Source organism: Triticum aestivum, chromosome 3D (genome assembly GCF_018294505.1).
Source record: "Triticum aestivum cultivar Chinese Spring chromosome 3D, IWGSC CS RefSeq v2.1, whole genome shotgun sequence".
Taxonomy (NCBI): domain Eukaryota; kingdom Viridiplantae; phylum Streptophyta; class Magnoliopsida; order Poales; family Poaceae; genus Triticum; species Triticum aestivum.
In genome coordinates this window covers 343,079,713-343,092,687 of record NC_057802.1, presented here as the reverse complement: position 1 = coordinate 343,092,687, position 12,975 = coordinate 343,079,713, and the positions used below count along the sequence as shown (strand labels likewise).

The window sequence follows — 12,975 nt, the reverse complement described above, 5'->3', positions numbered from 1 at the left end:
GAAGGTACCAAAGTAATCCCGGCAAGGAACACTGGACAGCGGTCAAGAATATCCTGAAGTACCTGAAGAGGACTAAGGATATGTTTCTCGTCTATGGAGGTGACGAAGAGCTCGTCGTAAAGGGTTACGTCGACGCTAGCTTCGACACAGATCCGGATGACTCAAAGTCACAGACCGGATACGTGTATATTTGAATAGAGGAGCAGTAAGCTGGTGCAGTTGCAAGCAAAGCGTCGTGGCGGGATCTACATGTGAAGCGGAATACATGGCAGCCTCGGAGGCAGCACAGGAAGCAGTCTGGATGAAGGAGTTCATTACCGACCTAGGGGTGATTCCCAATGCGTCGGGCCCAATGACTCTCTTCTGTGACAACACTGGAGCTATTGCCCTTGCGAAGGAGCCCAGGTTTCACAGGAAGACCAGGCATATCAAGCGTCGCTTCAACTCCATTCGTGAAAGTGTTCAAAATGGAGACATAGATATTTGTAAAGTACACACGGACCTGAATGTAGCAGATCCGTTGACTAAACCTCTCCCTAGGGCAAAACATGATCAACACCAGGACGCAATGGGTGTTCGATTCATCACAATGTAACTAGATTATTGACTCTAGTGCAAGTGGGAGACTGTTGGAAATATGCCCTAGAGGCAATAATAAATGGTTATTATTATATTTCTGTGTTCATGATAATAGTCTATTATTCATGCTATAATTGTATTGTCCGAAAATCGTAATACATGTGTGAATACATAGACCACAACCTGTCCCTAGTAAGCCTCTAGTTGACTAGCTCGTTGATCAACAGATAGTCATGGTTTCCTGACTATGGACATAGGATGTCATTGATAACGGGATCACATCATTAGGAGAATGATGTGATGGACAAGACCCAACTTAAGCATAGCATAAAAGATCGTGTAGTTTCGTTTGCTAGAGCTTTTCCAATGTCAAGTATCTTTTCCTTAGACCATGAGATCGTGCAACTCCCGGATACCGTAGGAGTGCTTTGGGTGTGCCAAACGTCACAACGTAACTGGGTGACTATAAAGGTGCATTACGGGTATCTCCGAAAGTGTCTGTTGGGTTGGCACGGATCGAGACTGGGATTTGTCACTCCGTGTAAACGGAGAGGTATCTCTGGGCCCACTCGGTAATGCATCATCATAATGAGCTCAATGTGACTAAGGCGTTAGTCACGGGATCATGCATTGCGGTACGAGTAAAGAGACTTGCCGGTAACGAGATTGAACAAGGTATTGGGATACCGACGATCGAATCTCGGGCAAGTAACATGCCGATTGACAAAGGGAATTGCATACGGATTTATTGAATCCTCGACACCGTGGTTCACCCGATGATATCATCGTGGAACATGTGGGAGCCAACATGGGTATCCAGATCCCGCTGTTGGTTATTGACCGGAGAGGCGTCTCGGTCATGTCTGCATGTCTCCCGAACCCGTAGGGTCTACACACTTAAGGTCCGGTGACGCTAGGGTTGTAGAGATATATGTATGCGGAAACCCGAAAGTTGTTCGGAGTCCCGGATGAGATCCCGGACGTCACGAGAGGTTCCGGAATGGTCCGGAGGTGAAGAATTATATATAGGAAGTCCAGTTTTGTCCACCGGGAAAGTTTCGGGGGTTATCGGTATTGTACCGGGACCACCGGAAGGGTCCCGGGGGTCCACCGGGTGGGGCCACCTGTCCCGGAGGGCCCCGTGGGCTGAAAGTGGAGGGGAACCAGCCCCTAATGGGCTGGGGCGCCACTTTGGGCCTCCCCCCCATGCGCCTAGGGTTGGGAACCCTAGGGGGGAGTTTCCCCTTGCATTGGGGGGCAAGGCAACCCCTTCCCCCTTGGCCGCCGCCCCCCCCCTTGGAGATCCCATCTCCAAGGGCTGCGCACCCCCCTTGGGGGCCTATATAAAGGGGGGGGAGGGAGGGCAGCACACTACAGCCTTTGGCGCCTCCCTCCTCCCCTGCAACACCTCTCTCTCGCGCGCAGAAGCTCGGCGAAGCTTTGCCGGAGAGCCGCTACATCCACCACCACGCCGTCGTGCTGTTGGATCTCCATCAACCTCTCCTCCCCCCTTGCTGGATCAAGAAAGGAGGAGACGTCGCTGCACCGTACGTGTGTTGAACGCGGAGGTGCCGTCCGTTCGGCACTCGGTCATCGGTGATTTGGATCACGGCGAGTACGACTCCGTCATCCACGTTCATTGGAACGCTTCCGCTCGCGATCTACAAGGGTATGTAGATCCACTCCTTTCCCCTCGTTGCTAGTAGACTCCATAGATGCATCTTGGTGAGCGTAGGAAAATTTTAAATTATGCTACGATTCCCAACAGCGGCAGCCGGCCGTGGTGCTGGGGCCCGCTTCGGAGGTGGAGCTTGGTCTTGATGAGGTCCGCGCGGCGCCACCGCGGGCGGTGCGCGGTCTTGATGAGGTGGCACGGGCGTGCAGCCTCTCGCGGCCGAGGGATTTCTTGGCAGCTTCTCTCTTCGCGCGCGGGCACCGGGCGTGGCGGATCACGCCGTGGGGCCGCGCACCTTGGTGCCAAGGCACCGTCTTGGGGCAGAGGTGGTGGAGGCGCGCCATGAGCTTCATCGCCCGTGGCTGGCTGAGGGTGAGGTAGAGAGAGGGACGGCGCCGGAGAGCCCCCTGCAGCGCGGACGAGCTCGGCGACGCGGTCGAGCCAATCCTCGTAGAGGTCGTCGACTGGGCGGTAGCGTAGGAGTTTGTTCGCCGCAAGGAGCGCGGCCCGTGCCTCCATTGGAGCGCGGCGTGTGTGAGACGAAGAACCAGCCGGGGTCACCGATGGAGTGGCGGTGCGGCCGTCCTACCGCACCGAAGGATGCAGCGAGGACGCCTGTTGCTCGTTCCCCGACGGGCCGGTGGCAGCATTGGCGGCGGGAGACGGAGAACGACGAGGTGGCCCGCCGACGGGAGCCGTCTGAGCAACGCGGGCGGTGAGGGCAGCCCGACGCTCAGCTCAAGCACGGCGAGCGTCCGCCATGGAGACGACGGAGCGATGGAACGACGAACTGATGGAAGGGAAGCTACGGCGCACCCCTACCTGGCGCGCCAAATGTCGGATGTGGGGTTCGGGCAAACCCTTGAGGTTCGAACACTGGGATGCGCGCGAAGTCTTTCCCTCCTACCGATCTACGCCCTAGCTCGCTAAGATCTCGCGGACGAACTCGACGAACTCACAACGCAAAGAGACACGAGATTTATACTGGTTCGGGCCACCGTTGTGGTGTAATACCCTACTCCAGTGTGTGGTGGTGGATTGCCTCTTGGGCTGATGATGAACAGTATAGAGGGAAGAACAGCCTCCTGAGGTTGAGGTGTTCTTGTGCTTGCGGACTTGTGCGTGTCTCTCGATTCTCTCCCTCTACTATGGTGGCTAGACCTATTTATAGGGGCCCTGGTCCTCTTCCCAAATATTGAGCGGGAAGGGAGCCAACAACGGGGGGCAAATTTGAAGGGGGACAGCTAGTACAAGCTATCCTGACAAAAGTGGTCTTCGCCTGCGAAAGGCTCTGTGGTGACGCCGTCTTGGACTCCACGATGACCTCCGTCTTGCCGTCCTGCTGGTCTTGGTCTCGTTGCACCGATATAGCAACCTTTGCCTGATGCCTCGGTACTCCTCGCCTGTGCTGGGCCCCTTAGCACCAAAGAGGAAATAAGGACGCTGCGCGCGCTGGCGCCTGCCTAGCGCCGATCGTCATGGCTCACGTCACGAGAGCCTCGTGAGGTTTACCCCGCCTTGATATCTCCGCTCCTCGTGAGCCTGCCTGCCTAGGCAACTCCTGAGGAGGTCTTGCGTCGTCCACCTCGCGAGGCTTGACCCCTCGCGAGGGTCTTGGATGCCTTGTTGATGAAGATGAGCCTGCTGACTTAGCCACACCGTGGGCCGCAGGCAGGCAAGTCTGGGGACCCCGTTCCCAAAACGCCGACAGAGAGTATCATCGACATACAAAACGATGAGACACGCAACTACCGCTACCAGAGGGTGAGAGATCATAGATCATCCCAGCGGAGCAAGCTTGCTAAATTAGCCATAGGAGAACATGTGCAACAATAATAAATAAGTATGGGGAGAGTGGGTCGCGCTGTCGAAGCCAATTGCGACACTTGATCTAAGTTACCAGGAACTACATTGAGGAGAATGGCCGTGTGCCGGGTCGAGAAGATCAAATCGGGCCATTATACCAAACTAAATCAGGTGTGTCAAGGCTCTAGGTCATACATACATGAGGTTGTACCCTAGCTAAACCACAGCCTGCTAACTAGTGATTAAGGCTCTAGGTCATACATAGACGACGTGGCCAATTAACGGCCGTTGCCCTGTTAAGTAGTGACTAAAGCCACCAGCGTTAAGTACGTATTGGAATAATTCAATAGTCTCTCTGGTCCTGCATGGATAAACCAAGCAAATAAAATGAAAAAAGAAAAAAAAAATACGAAGCACGCGCGTGGGGCATGGTTGAAATCTGCAATTGTGCATGCAGATGCAGCAGGGTTGATCGGCCGGCTTAACTTTGTACTGGCCGGATAGTTGGGCTGGGTCTGGGTCTGGGTCGGTAGATGGACGGTTCAAGTCTTGTGTCGTTGGGGTATCGTCTCTCTTCCAAGACACTCTACGGTGACCTGGGATCTAAAAAGGTCCCTCTCCAACATATCCCCCTCCCTAGCAGCCCCCTCAACACAATCTCCCCGTCTCACGCGCGCGCACGCAGCGCATAGTGTGGTGTGTGGTGGGACGTCCTCAGGGTCAGGAATCAGCCGGTTGCCCTATCTCCACTCCACCCCGCGCCCCGTCGCACCTCTCCCACGCCTTTTTTTGAGCTCTACTAGTTCCCTTTCTTCTTCTTTTCGTTCCTCCTCCCCCCACCTCCATCGGTCCATCCCAAGCACGCACGCACGCACGTACACGTTGGGTTGGGTTGGGTTCGGTTAGCTCTGTCGCCGTTCCTTGCATCTCTCTCCTGGGCGAGAGTGCGACTGTACGTACATTTCCGTTGTTGGTAGTAGCTTAAGGTTTTGGCAAGTGATCACGCGAGCGAGCGCCCCACTGATTGCATCCCAGGAAAGAGAAAACGTGCATGCTGATGCACCCATCCATCTACGTCAATTGTAGTACTGCCCGGCCCGCAGCAGCTGGTTTTACCAACCGATCCATCGCAGCGACGGTGAACAGTGGTCTTCCTGGCCAGGCCAGCGGCGGGCCGGTATATATAATATATATTAGCTAGACCAAAGTACATCTCTCGATCGGTGGTAGTCGGTCGGTCGGTTCACGTGCTGTTTTCGACGGGCCGTCGTCCATGTGTTTGGTGTAATGTAATACGGCCGCCGGCCGGTCGATCCATCGGTCGGTCGTGGCAGATACTCCAGATGAAGCATGACGGGCTTTTCTTGGAACGTAAGCCTTGGCGGTGATCATGCTGGGCTAGCTAGTTAATTGTGGCTGCGATGCATGCTGTGTGTGCGGCTAGTCTTTTGCTTTTGAGACGTGTAAATACCAACCACACACACACGTCAACAACTGCTCGATGGGTGGACTTGACGTACACATCAGATGGATGCGTGGATGTGTACGCAGCAACTCGCGTGCGATAGCTAGCTAGCGGGGCCCGGCCCGTTCCGCGGTCGCGCGCAGAGAATCCGGCGGCTCCGCCTGGTTTCCGGCTCACCTATACGGCTTGCTTGCCCAGACTTGAGGGCCAAGCAACCGCCCATCATTCGCCCGGATCCCCTCCAGTTTCTTCTCTTATCATATTCCTCTCTCTCTCTCTCTCTCTCTCTCTCTCTCTCTCTCTCTCAACAAATTGACACGTACAAACCCATAAGCTGGTGGTACTGCTAGCAGTTCCATCTATCGATCGGGGTAGGCAGCAGCAGCGATCTTGTCCGGTCCGATCTTGCTTGCGCGAATTCCGACCTCTTTATTAATTTCTCCTTTGTGCCTGTCTCTCAACCTGGTCTCTCGTCATCAATCAATCGAGCCATGCATCAATCCATCTCTACTTGGTAGTACAACTAGCTCGCTCGTGGCGATCGATCTCCTTGGCAAGCAACAACCCAAAAGTTGGTGAGAATTCTATTCCTCTGCACCAGATAGAGAGAGAAACCCAGCAGCAGCAACAAGCGCAGGCAATGGTAGCTAGCTTTTAACAGGGACAAGCTTCCTCTCTAACCTCTTTTTCTCTTTGTTCTCTTCTCAGGCCGCTTTGTTCCCTCGCCCGCCCTCTTTAGCCAGCCACCAGCCCCGATCTCCCTCGATCTCCTCTCCTCTCCTCTTTTTACCCTGTCACCCATTCCCTCCCAGGCGGCAGGGCCGGCCTTGATCCTGCCGCATATGGGGACGGGCTAGCAAAGCGGAGCTGCGGACACCAAGAGGCTTTCCATATCCTCTACATCCATCATCATTAAGTACGTGGTGGTGGGGCGCGGGAGTGCCGTGTCGGCCGGCCATGACATGGTGCAATAGCTTCAACGACGTGCGCGCCGTGGAGAACAACCTGGCCTCCGCCGCGGCCGTCGCGGCGGCGGCGGCCAAGAAGCAGCAGCACCACCAGCAGCAGGCCTCCTCCCACGTCAGCCTCGTCAGGACGTGCCCCGCCTGCGGCCACCATGCGCAGTATGAACAGGTACGTACCCGCTCCTGCACGCCAACTTGCTATCCATCTCTCTGGGTCTGAGTGAGATCGCGGCATGACTATATGATGATGAATCAATCATTTCCATGGATGGATCAGTTGCAGGCGGCCGCGACGATACAGGATCTGCCTGGGCTGCCGGCCGGCGTCAAGTTCGACCCGACGGACCAGGAGCTGCTGGAGCACCTGGAGGGGAAGGCGAGGCCGGACACGCGCAAGCTCCACCCGCTCATCGACGAGTTCATCCCGGCGATCGAGGGAGAGAACGGCATTTGCTACACCCATCCCGAGAGGCTTCCAGGTATTGTTACACTCACACACACACGTACGTCGTCCTACAATACTACGATCGCCAACATATACACGTTTAACATCTGACCGGCCGCCATGTGAGTCTCTGCGTGGTTACGTACGTAGTACTGTACATGTTATTAGTTGCGCGGGCTCTATGGGCTATCTTGCGTTACATCAAAAACGGGTAGGGAAAGCGCCGGATTTCAAAAGAAAAAGATATATTTCGGATTAGGACAAGGCGAGGGCGAGAGAGAGCGATTGTTGATCCGTCATGGGACACTGCTCACAAACTCTTGTTAGATATGGATTGATTCTGCGTCTAAAACTCCTTGTTTTGATACAATATTTGGGTTTAAGTCATTTTCAGTTTGGTTTCCTTGCCCTTGCTTGATCGGTACTCTATCTAGAACAAAAAGAAAATTGCATAAGCGTACGTGTTGCGTATTTGCTTTGTGTTTCTTTGTTTAATATATATAGGTGTGCATCTGCGTAGCCCATATGCATTTGCACTGGTGCACGATACGTATAACTCCATGAAGGTTGCCTTTCAAGTAATCGCTTCTCCTACATATGGCATAAGTATATTATTTCCACATTGGAAAAATGAGATCGACACAACAAGGTGCCATCAAATGTCTACGTCATGCAGGATGCACGCAACATCAGACTAAAGCAAGGAAATATCAACTTAATTCGAAAGGACCTGTGATATGGATGTTTTTTTATTTAATTATCATTATTTTTCAGATTAAGAAGGATTGTTTTATCTCAAAGTTACGTGCTTCCGCACTCCATGCTTATATTTGTGTGTACGCTAGCTGGTCATTGTTTAATTATTTTGCCACATATATATGTGGAAACATTTTGTTTACGGGAATGCATTATCTTTACCCCAAAATTTAAGTTCTTATTTTGATTATGCCAGGTACTACAAACAAGAATATACAATAGATCAGGCACACACGTCAATCCTCTCCTATTATTTTCTTTTTGTGACGGAAAGAGTGATGAATGGCATATCATTGCTATATCATTAATTTATCAAATATAAGCCAAGCATTACTGCCCTACTTAGTTTTTCTGTAGGAATTAGTAAAAATATATAGAAAAGGAGGTTGAAATATAAGTTGGTAGTAACTAATAAGATGTATGAATTAGTAATAAAATATAGATACGTTTAATACCTTGTTGTGCACTTGTTTAGTTATAAGTTGTTAGTGAAAAACATTCACAAGAGTCTTTACTTTTACCACATGTTTTAAAAAACTATTTGGTTTTAAAGACTACATTTTATTCAACCAATTAATACACTTCTTTTTGGGTACTAGAACTATATAGTGTTGCGGGCTGTCCAAGGTTTAAATTTTGGGGCACATGACTATTTCAGGCCCCAACCCAAATTATTAGAGCAAAATTTATCATATATATTTTTGCCGAGAAAATGTATTTAGTATGAATTTAATTTGAATCTAGCTATTCCAAATTTGCATATAGAAAAGTATATTTTTCCTATGGAGGTGCCGATGAAACTAGTTAAATGTGTTTGGAATCTATCTTAAGAAACTTGGAACTCTTGATTATCAGTTATTCTTGCTACTCCTAGTCAAGTGTAGGCTTACACCACATAGGGCAAATTTTAGTAGGTTTGAAAACCAATTCACAAGAAAAGAAGCTCGTGTGTGCCTTCCTTTAGCGATTGTCTATATCATGGTTGCCTTTTTCTTTGTTAAATCACATTTGATTCTGCTCCCCTCTTTCCTTCTTCTTCTCTTTCATTCATGTTCATGCTTACTAAACCCCTGATTAATGAATTAAAATCATCAATTAATGTAACATATTTTTTGCACTTCTAAACACAAAATTGCATGGGCAAGTATGTTTAAATTTAGGTTCCACGCAAAACCAGAAGTGCAAAACTGCAAACCAAAAAAAAAAGTGTAATTGCATGCAAAAGATGTTCACTTGCACAAAAATGAGTGTGCAATTGCACAACTTTAAAAGGTATAGTAAACATAATCAAACCAAAATAGAAACATTAGAAAAGTATATTGTTAACAAAAATAACAATAAACCCCCTTACAAATACAAAAGACTATTCTACATTTAATCGCAACAAACTAGTCTGATAAGAGTGCCCTGGACAAGGAATGCTAACTAAGGTTGTGGGTTCTAACTCTGGCGAACGCATGATTTCTCATTCCTGATTCTCAAAACAAACAATTCTGCACAGATCTCCCGCACGCCTAACGGCTCAGAAATTGACTGCATTATTTATAGCTTGTGAAGTAAATACATTACTGTATGGAAAATCATCGAATTCACTTTACTCTCTTTGGTTGCATACCGATCTGGCAAAATGCAAACTCTGTTGAGTTCTTTAGTTGAACTGGCTTCTACCTTTCCAAACATTAGAGTTTTTGTTTAGGTTGTAAAAATAGTTTTTGTTTTTTAGCAGCAAGTGTATTTTTATCTCTCTGACAAGTACACTTACTTAAACATTGTATAGGGAGAAATTAGTCGAATAGAGTGGACTCTTATTTGTTGGAGAACTTGAACACTCGTTATATATTGATCGGTTAGGTAACTGCCCATTTTAAAACTTGTTTGCAAATTCAAATTTAGAAACCTGCACCTAGTAAGCTGCACATTTCTGGACTAAGGTTGCACACTTCAGATTTCTTTTTTACGGAAACACGTGATAGAACTGAAAAAAAACATTCGCTAGAGTCTGAGAAAAAACACATTTGGGCCTATTTACTTGGGATTAATGCCACATGCATGGTTCCTTTGTGCATGCAGGGAGAATACCTGGTGCATGGGTGCTTCTGGTGCACTAAAACTCCCGTAGTATATTTCAAAATGTATAATTTTGTAAAAAATAGCATATTCACACAATATCAATGTATGTTGTAAAAAAATCAAATCAAAATTCAGAACATTGCTCGAAAAAAAATTGACACTAAATAGTACATAACATAAGTTAGACTTTATATTTGGCCAAAATTTGTCATTTTTGTATCTCGAGCGATGTCTCAAATTTAAATATGAAATTTTGTGACAACATACATTGATGTTGTGTCAATCTGCTACTAGATGGTTTTCAGTTTTTACAAACATTTATGTGCTATGGTATCCGGTGCATTGATAGCACCACAAATGTGAGTGCACATGATACAATCCCCCGTGCATGGGCACATAAACTACAAAGTCATTTCATTCTTGACCCTCCGGCGCGTGTCTGAGAGGATCTTTCCTTTTCTATGCTCGTATTAATTTCAGTTTCTTTAGTGAACTGTTTTCATTTGATCAACAAAGTTAGTGTTTTCTTCCTACAAAATAAAGTTACGGTAGTGTTTTGTTTTGTACTACAAAGGGTACCGCGAGTTATCTTTCACACATGCATGTTTCTTATATACAATGGATTGAATTTACGAGTTTGCTAATTCTTATCTAGATGAAAATTAACAAAGTCTCATCTAACTCCTACACCACTTAATTAATCAAATAAGAAAATAAAAGAAAAAAATCCATACAATTCTCCATATGAAATCAAATAATGTAGGAATTAGATGAGACTTGGTTATTTCTCATCTACGATGAGAGCTAGACACCTTCTTGAATTTACGCATGTAGCCCGTTTGCAACACGGTTATTCACTTTGTTCGTTTCAGGAGTTGGCAAGGACGGCCTGATCCGCCACTTCTTCCACCGTCCATCAAAGGCGTATACGACGGGGACTAGGAAGCGGCGCAAGGTGCACACCGACGAGCAGGGCGGCGAGACGAGGTGGCACAAAACGGGCAAGACCCGCCCCGTATTCACCGACGGGAAGCTCAAGGGGTACAAAAAGATCCTCGTCCTCTATACCAACTACGGCAAGCAGCGCAAGCCGGAGAAGACCAACTGGGTGATGCACCAATACCACCTAGGCTCCGATGAGGAGGAGAAGGATGGTGAGCTCGTCGTCTCCAAGGTGTTCTACCAGACGCAGCCACGGCAGTGCGGCGGTTCGACGGCTGCCGCCGTCAGGGACGCCGCCATCACGGCGGGCAATATCATCAAGGGCGGCGGTGCAGGTGCAACTAGTGATCATCACCGTCATCACCACGAGGATGGCCACAACAACAACATGCTGAAGGAAGCTGCAGGAATGGTAGATTTCTACAGCCCAACTGCCGCAGCACTAATCGGGTACGGCAGCCAGGTGGCTCCTCCTAACAACAGGGCGGCGGCCGCGGCTGCTGCCGCTTCTGCTCATTTGATGCCTAACTTCGAGGTGCACACGGGAGGGACGGGCTTTGGTCCCTGACCAAGAATTGCAAAGCCAACTAAAGCAAAGCAGTTCTATTCGTTGACTGATATATACTCTACTACTAGGTTAGAGGCCAGGAGACACGTACTGAGAGGATGGCAGGCAGATAAAATGGCACTGGCAGTGCGCGCGAAGCAGTTTCGAAACAGTACTACTGGACAATAAGAGTGTTGAGTGGCTGCACAGGTGATGAAGCGTAGGGATCAATATTTGTTACATTGTTCATTATATACACATATACGTATACGTAACTTGACGTCTTAACGTACTCTCAAATTTTTGTTTATTGATCTGTTGTTCCGTAATAAGAATCATATTTTCTTTGAGGGAAAGAATAGTGAATTCTAATATGTATGTACCATGTTTTTGTGATAAAAGACTTTTTTTATTAACTCATAATGTTGTAAAGGAGAATATAAACATCATGAGTGCACACACAGTTACAATGCACACGGTCAACACTAAAACAGACACAAGATATAGAATAAAACACGACCTCTAAAACTCTTGGATTGAACTACAACATGCAACATCAAGCATCAACAGACTTGAGAAATGCATTTCAAACGACGCCTACAAGAAGTGAATGATGTGCATGTGTAGAGAACAAAAAGAGACGTGACCTGGCACCCAGGAGACTAAATGAAGCATCGCATGAGGCAATGCAATCTCGGTGTGGGCGTTTGTGCGCCCTAATGTGGCGTCCTGCCGCCTAGCTTGAGCGGCAACATTGTGTGCTACATTTTCTGCACAATATTATCTCTAATGCACCTAATTGTCGAGTACATTGTGTGCTACATTTTCTGCACAATATTTCTTAGTACTATTTTGGTTGTACTATCTCGTATTACCTAACATGTATATGATGCACATTTTCTGCACAATATTATCTCTAATACACCTTTTTAGTAGAAATCCTTAAGAAAAAGTGAACTCATAGAAACTAAGAAATTCAATCACTAATGTATTACAAAAAGTAGATTATGTTCACAAAAGTACATACCTCTCATTTTTCTTGGCCCCTCATCACCTTCGGGAAGTGACCTGTTACATCTTTGTGCTACATTATACTGTGATTACCTACCTAATCAGCAAGACAACAAGAGTTAATTAAGATTTAGACTGCGATACTTCTTTCAAGAAAATAGTAATACAAAAAAATTATGTTGGTACAATTATGCTACTTGTTTGCATCGTGATGTGTGGTGGCGATGGTGGTGGTGGTGGGTGCACTGGTACGCGTCGGTGCTATACACACAGTTTTTAACCCCTTTCCGCGACGGCATTTGGAACCATCGCCAAATGAGTGTGGGCGATAGGGGACTCCTTCCCACACGACCCAAAAACCGTCAGGGATAGGCCCTCCTGGCACACAGGTTGGGGCAAAATGAGCTCGTGTGCGATCGGGCGAGGCATCGAAACCCAATCGTTTCCGTTCGTATGTACATCCCACACGGTGAATCTCAGCAAAACATTTTCGTTCGTATGTATATCACACACAGTCAATCCAAGGAAGACGTTTCCGTTGTTGTGTACATCCCACACAGTCAATCTAGGGAAAACGTTTCCGTTCATATGTACATCTCACACAGTCGATCCAGGAAAAACGTTTCCGTTCGTATGTACATCCCACACAGTTAATCTAGGGAAAACGTTTTCGTTCGTATGTACATCCCACACAGGTTTATGTATAGTCTCGTG

At 47.9% G+C, this 12,975-nt stretch overlaps 1 protein-coding gene across 1 annotated transcript; it reads left to right on the top strand.

The window, feature by feature from the left end:
- The first annotated feature begins 5,820 nt into the window (after window positions 1-5,820).
- Window positions 5,821-11,682, top strand: LOC123078780 (NAC domain-containing protein 73). The gene is made up of 4 exons (XM_044501386.1): window positions 5,821-6,100; window positions 6,234-6,659; window positions 6,768-6,969; window positions 10,634-11,682. Exons 2-4 carry the CDS (start codon window positions 6,483-6,485, stop codon window positions 11,269-11,271), a joined length of 1,017 nt encoding a protein of 338 aa, XP_044357321.1. The 5' UTR covers window positions 5,821-6,100; window positions 6,234-6,482; the 3' UTR covers window positions 11,272-11,682.
- Window positions 11,683-12,975: the final 1,293 nt, after the last annotated feature.

What these genes read in the sequence shown, in the direction of transcription:
- LOC123078780 (XM_044501386.1), top strand. Translation starts at nt 6,483, where the DNA reads ATGACATGGTGCAATAGCTTCAACGACGTGCGCGCCGTGGAGAACAAC. An exon ending in ACCATGCGCAGTATGAACAG is followed by an intron (nt 6,660 to 6,767) that starts GTACGTACCCGC and finishes TGGATGGATCAG; the next exon opens with TTGCAGGCGGCCGCGACGAT. An exon ending in CCATCCCGAGAGGCTTCCAG is followed by an intron (nt 6,970 to 10,633) that starts GTATTGTTACAC and finishes TGTTCGTTTCAG; the next exon opens with GAGTTGGCAAGGACGGCCTG.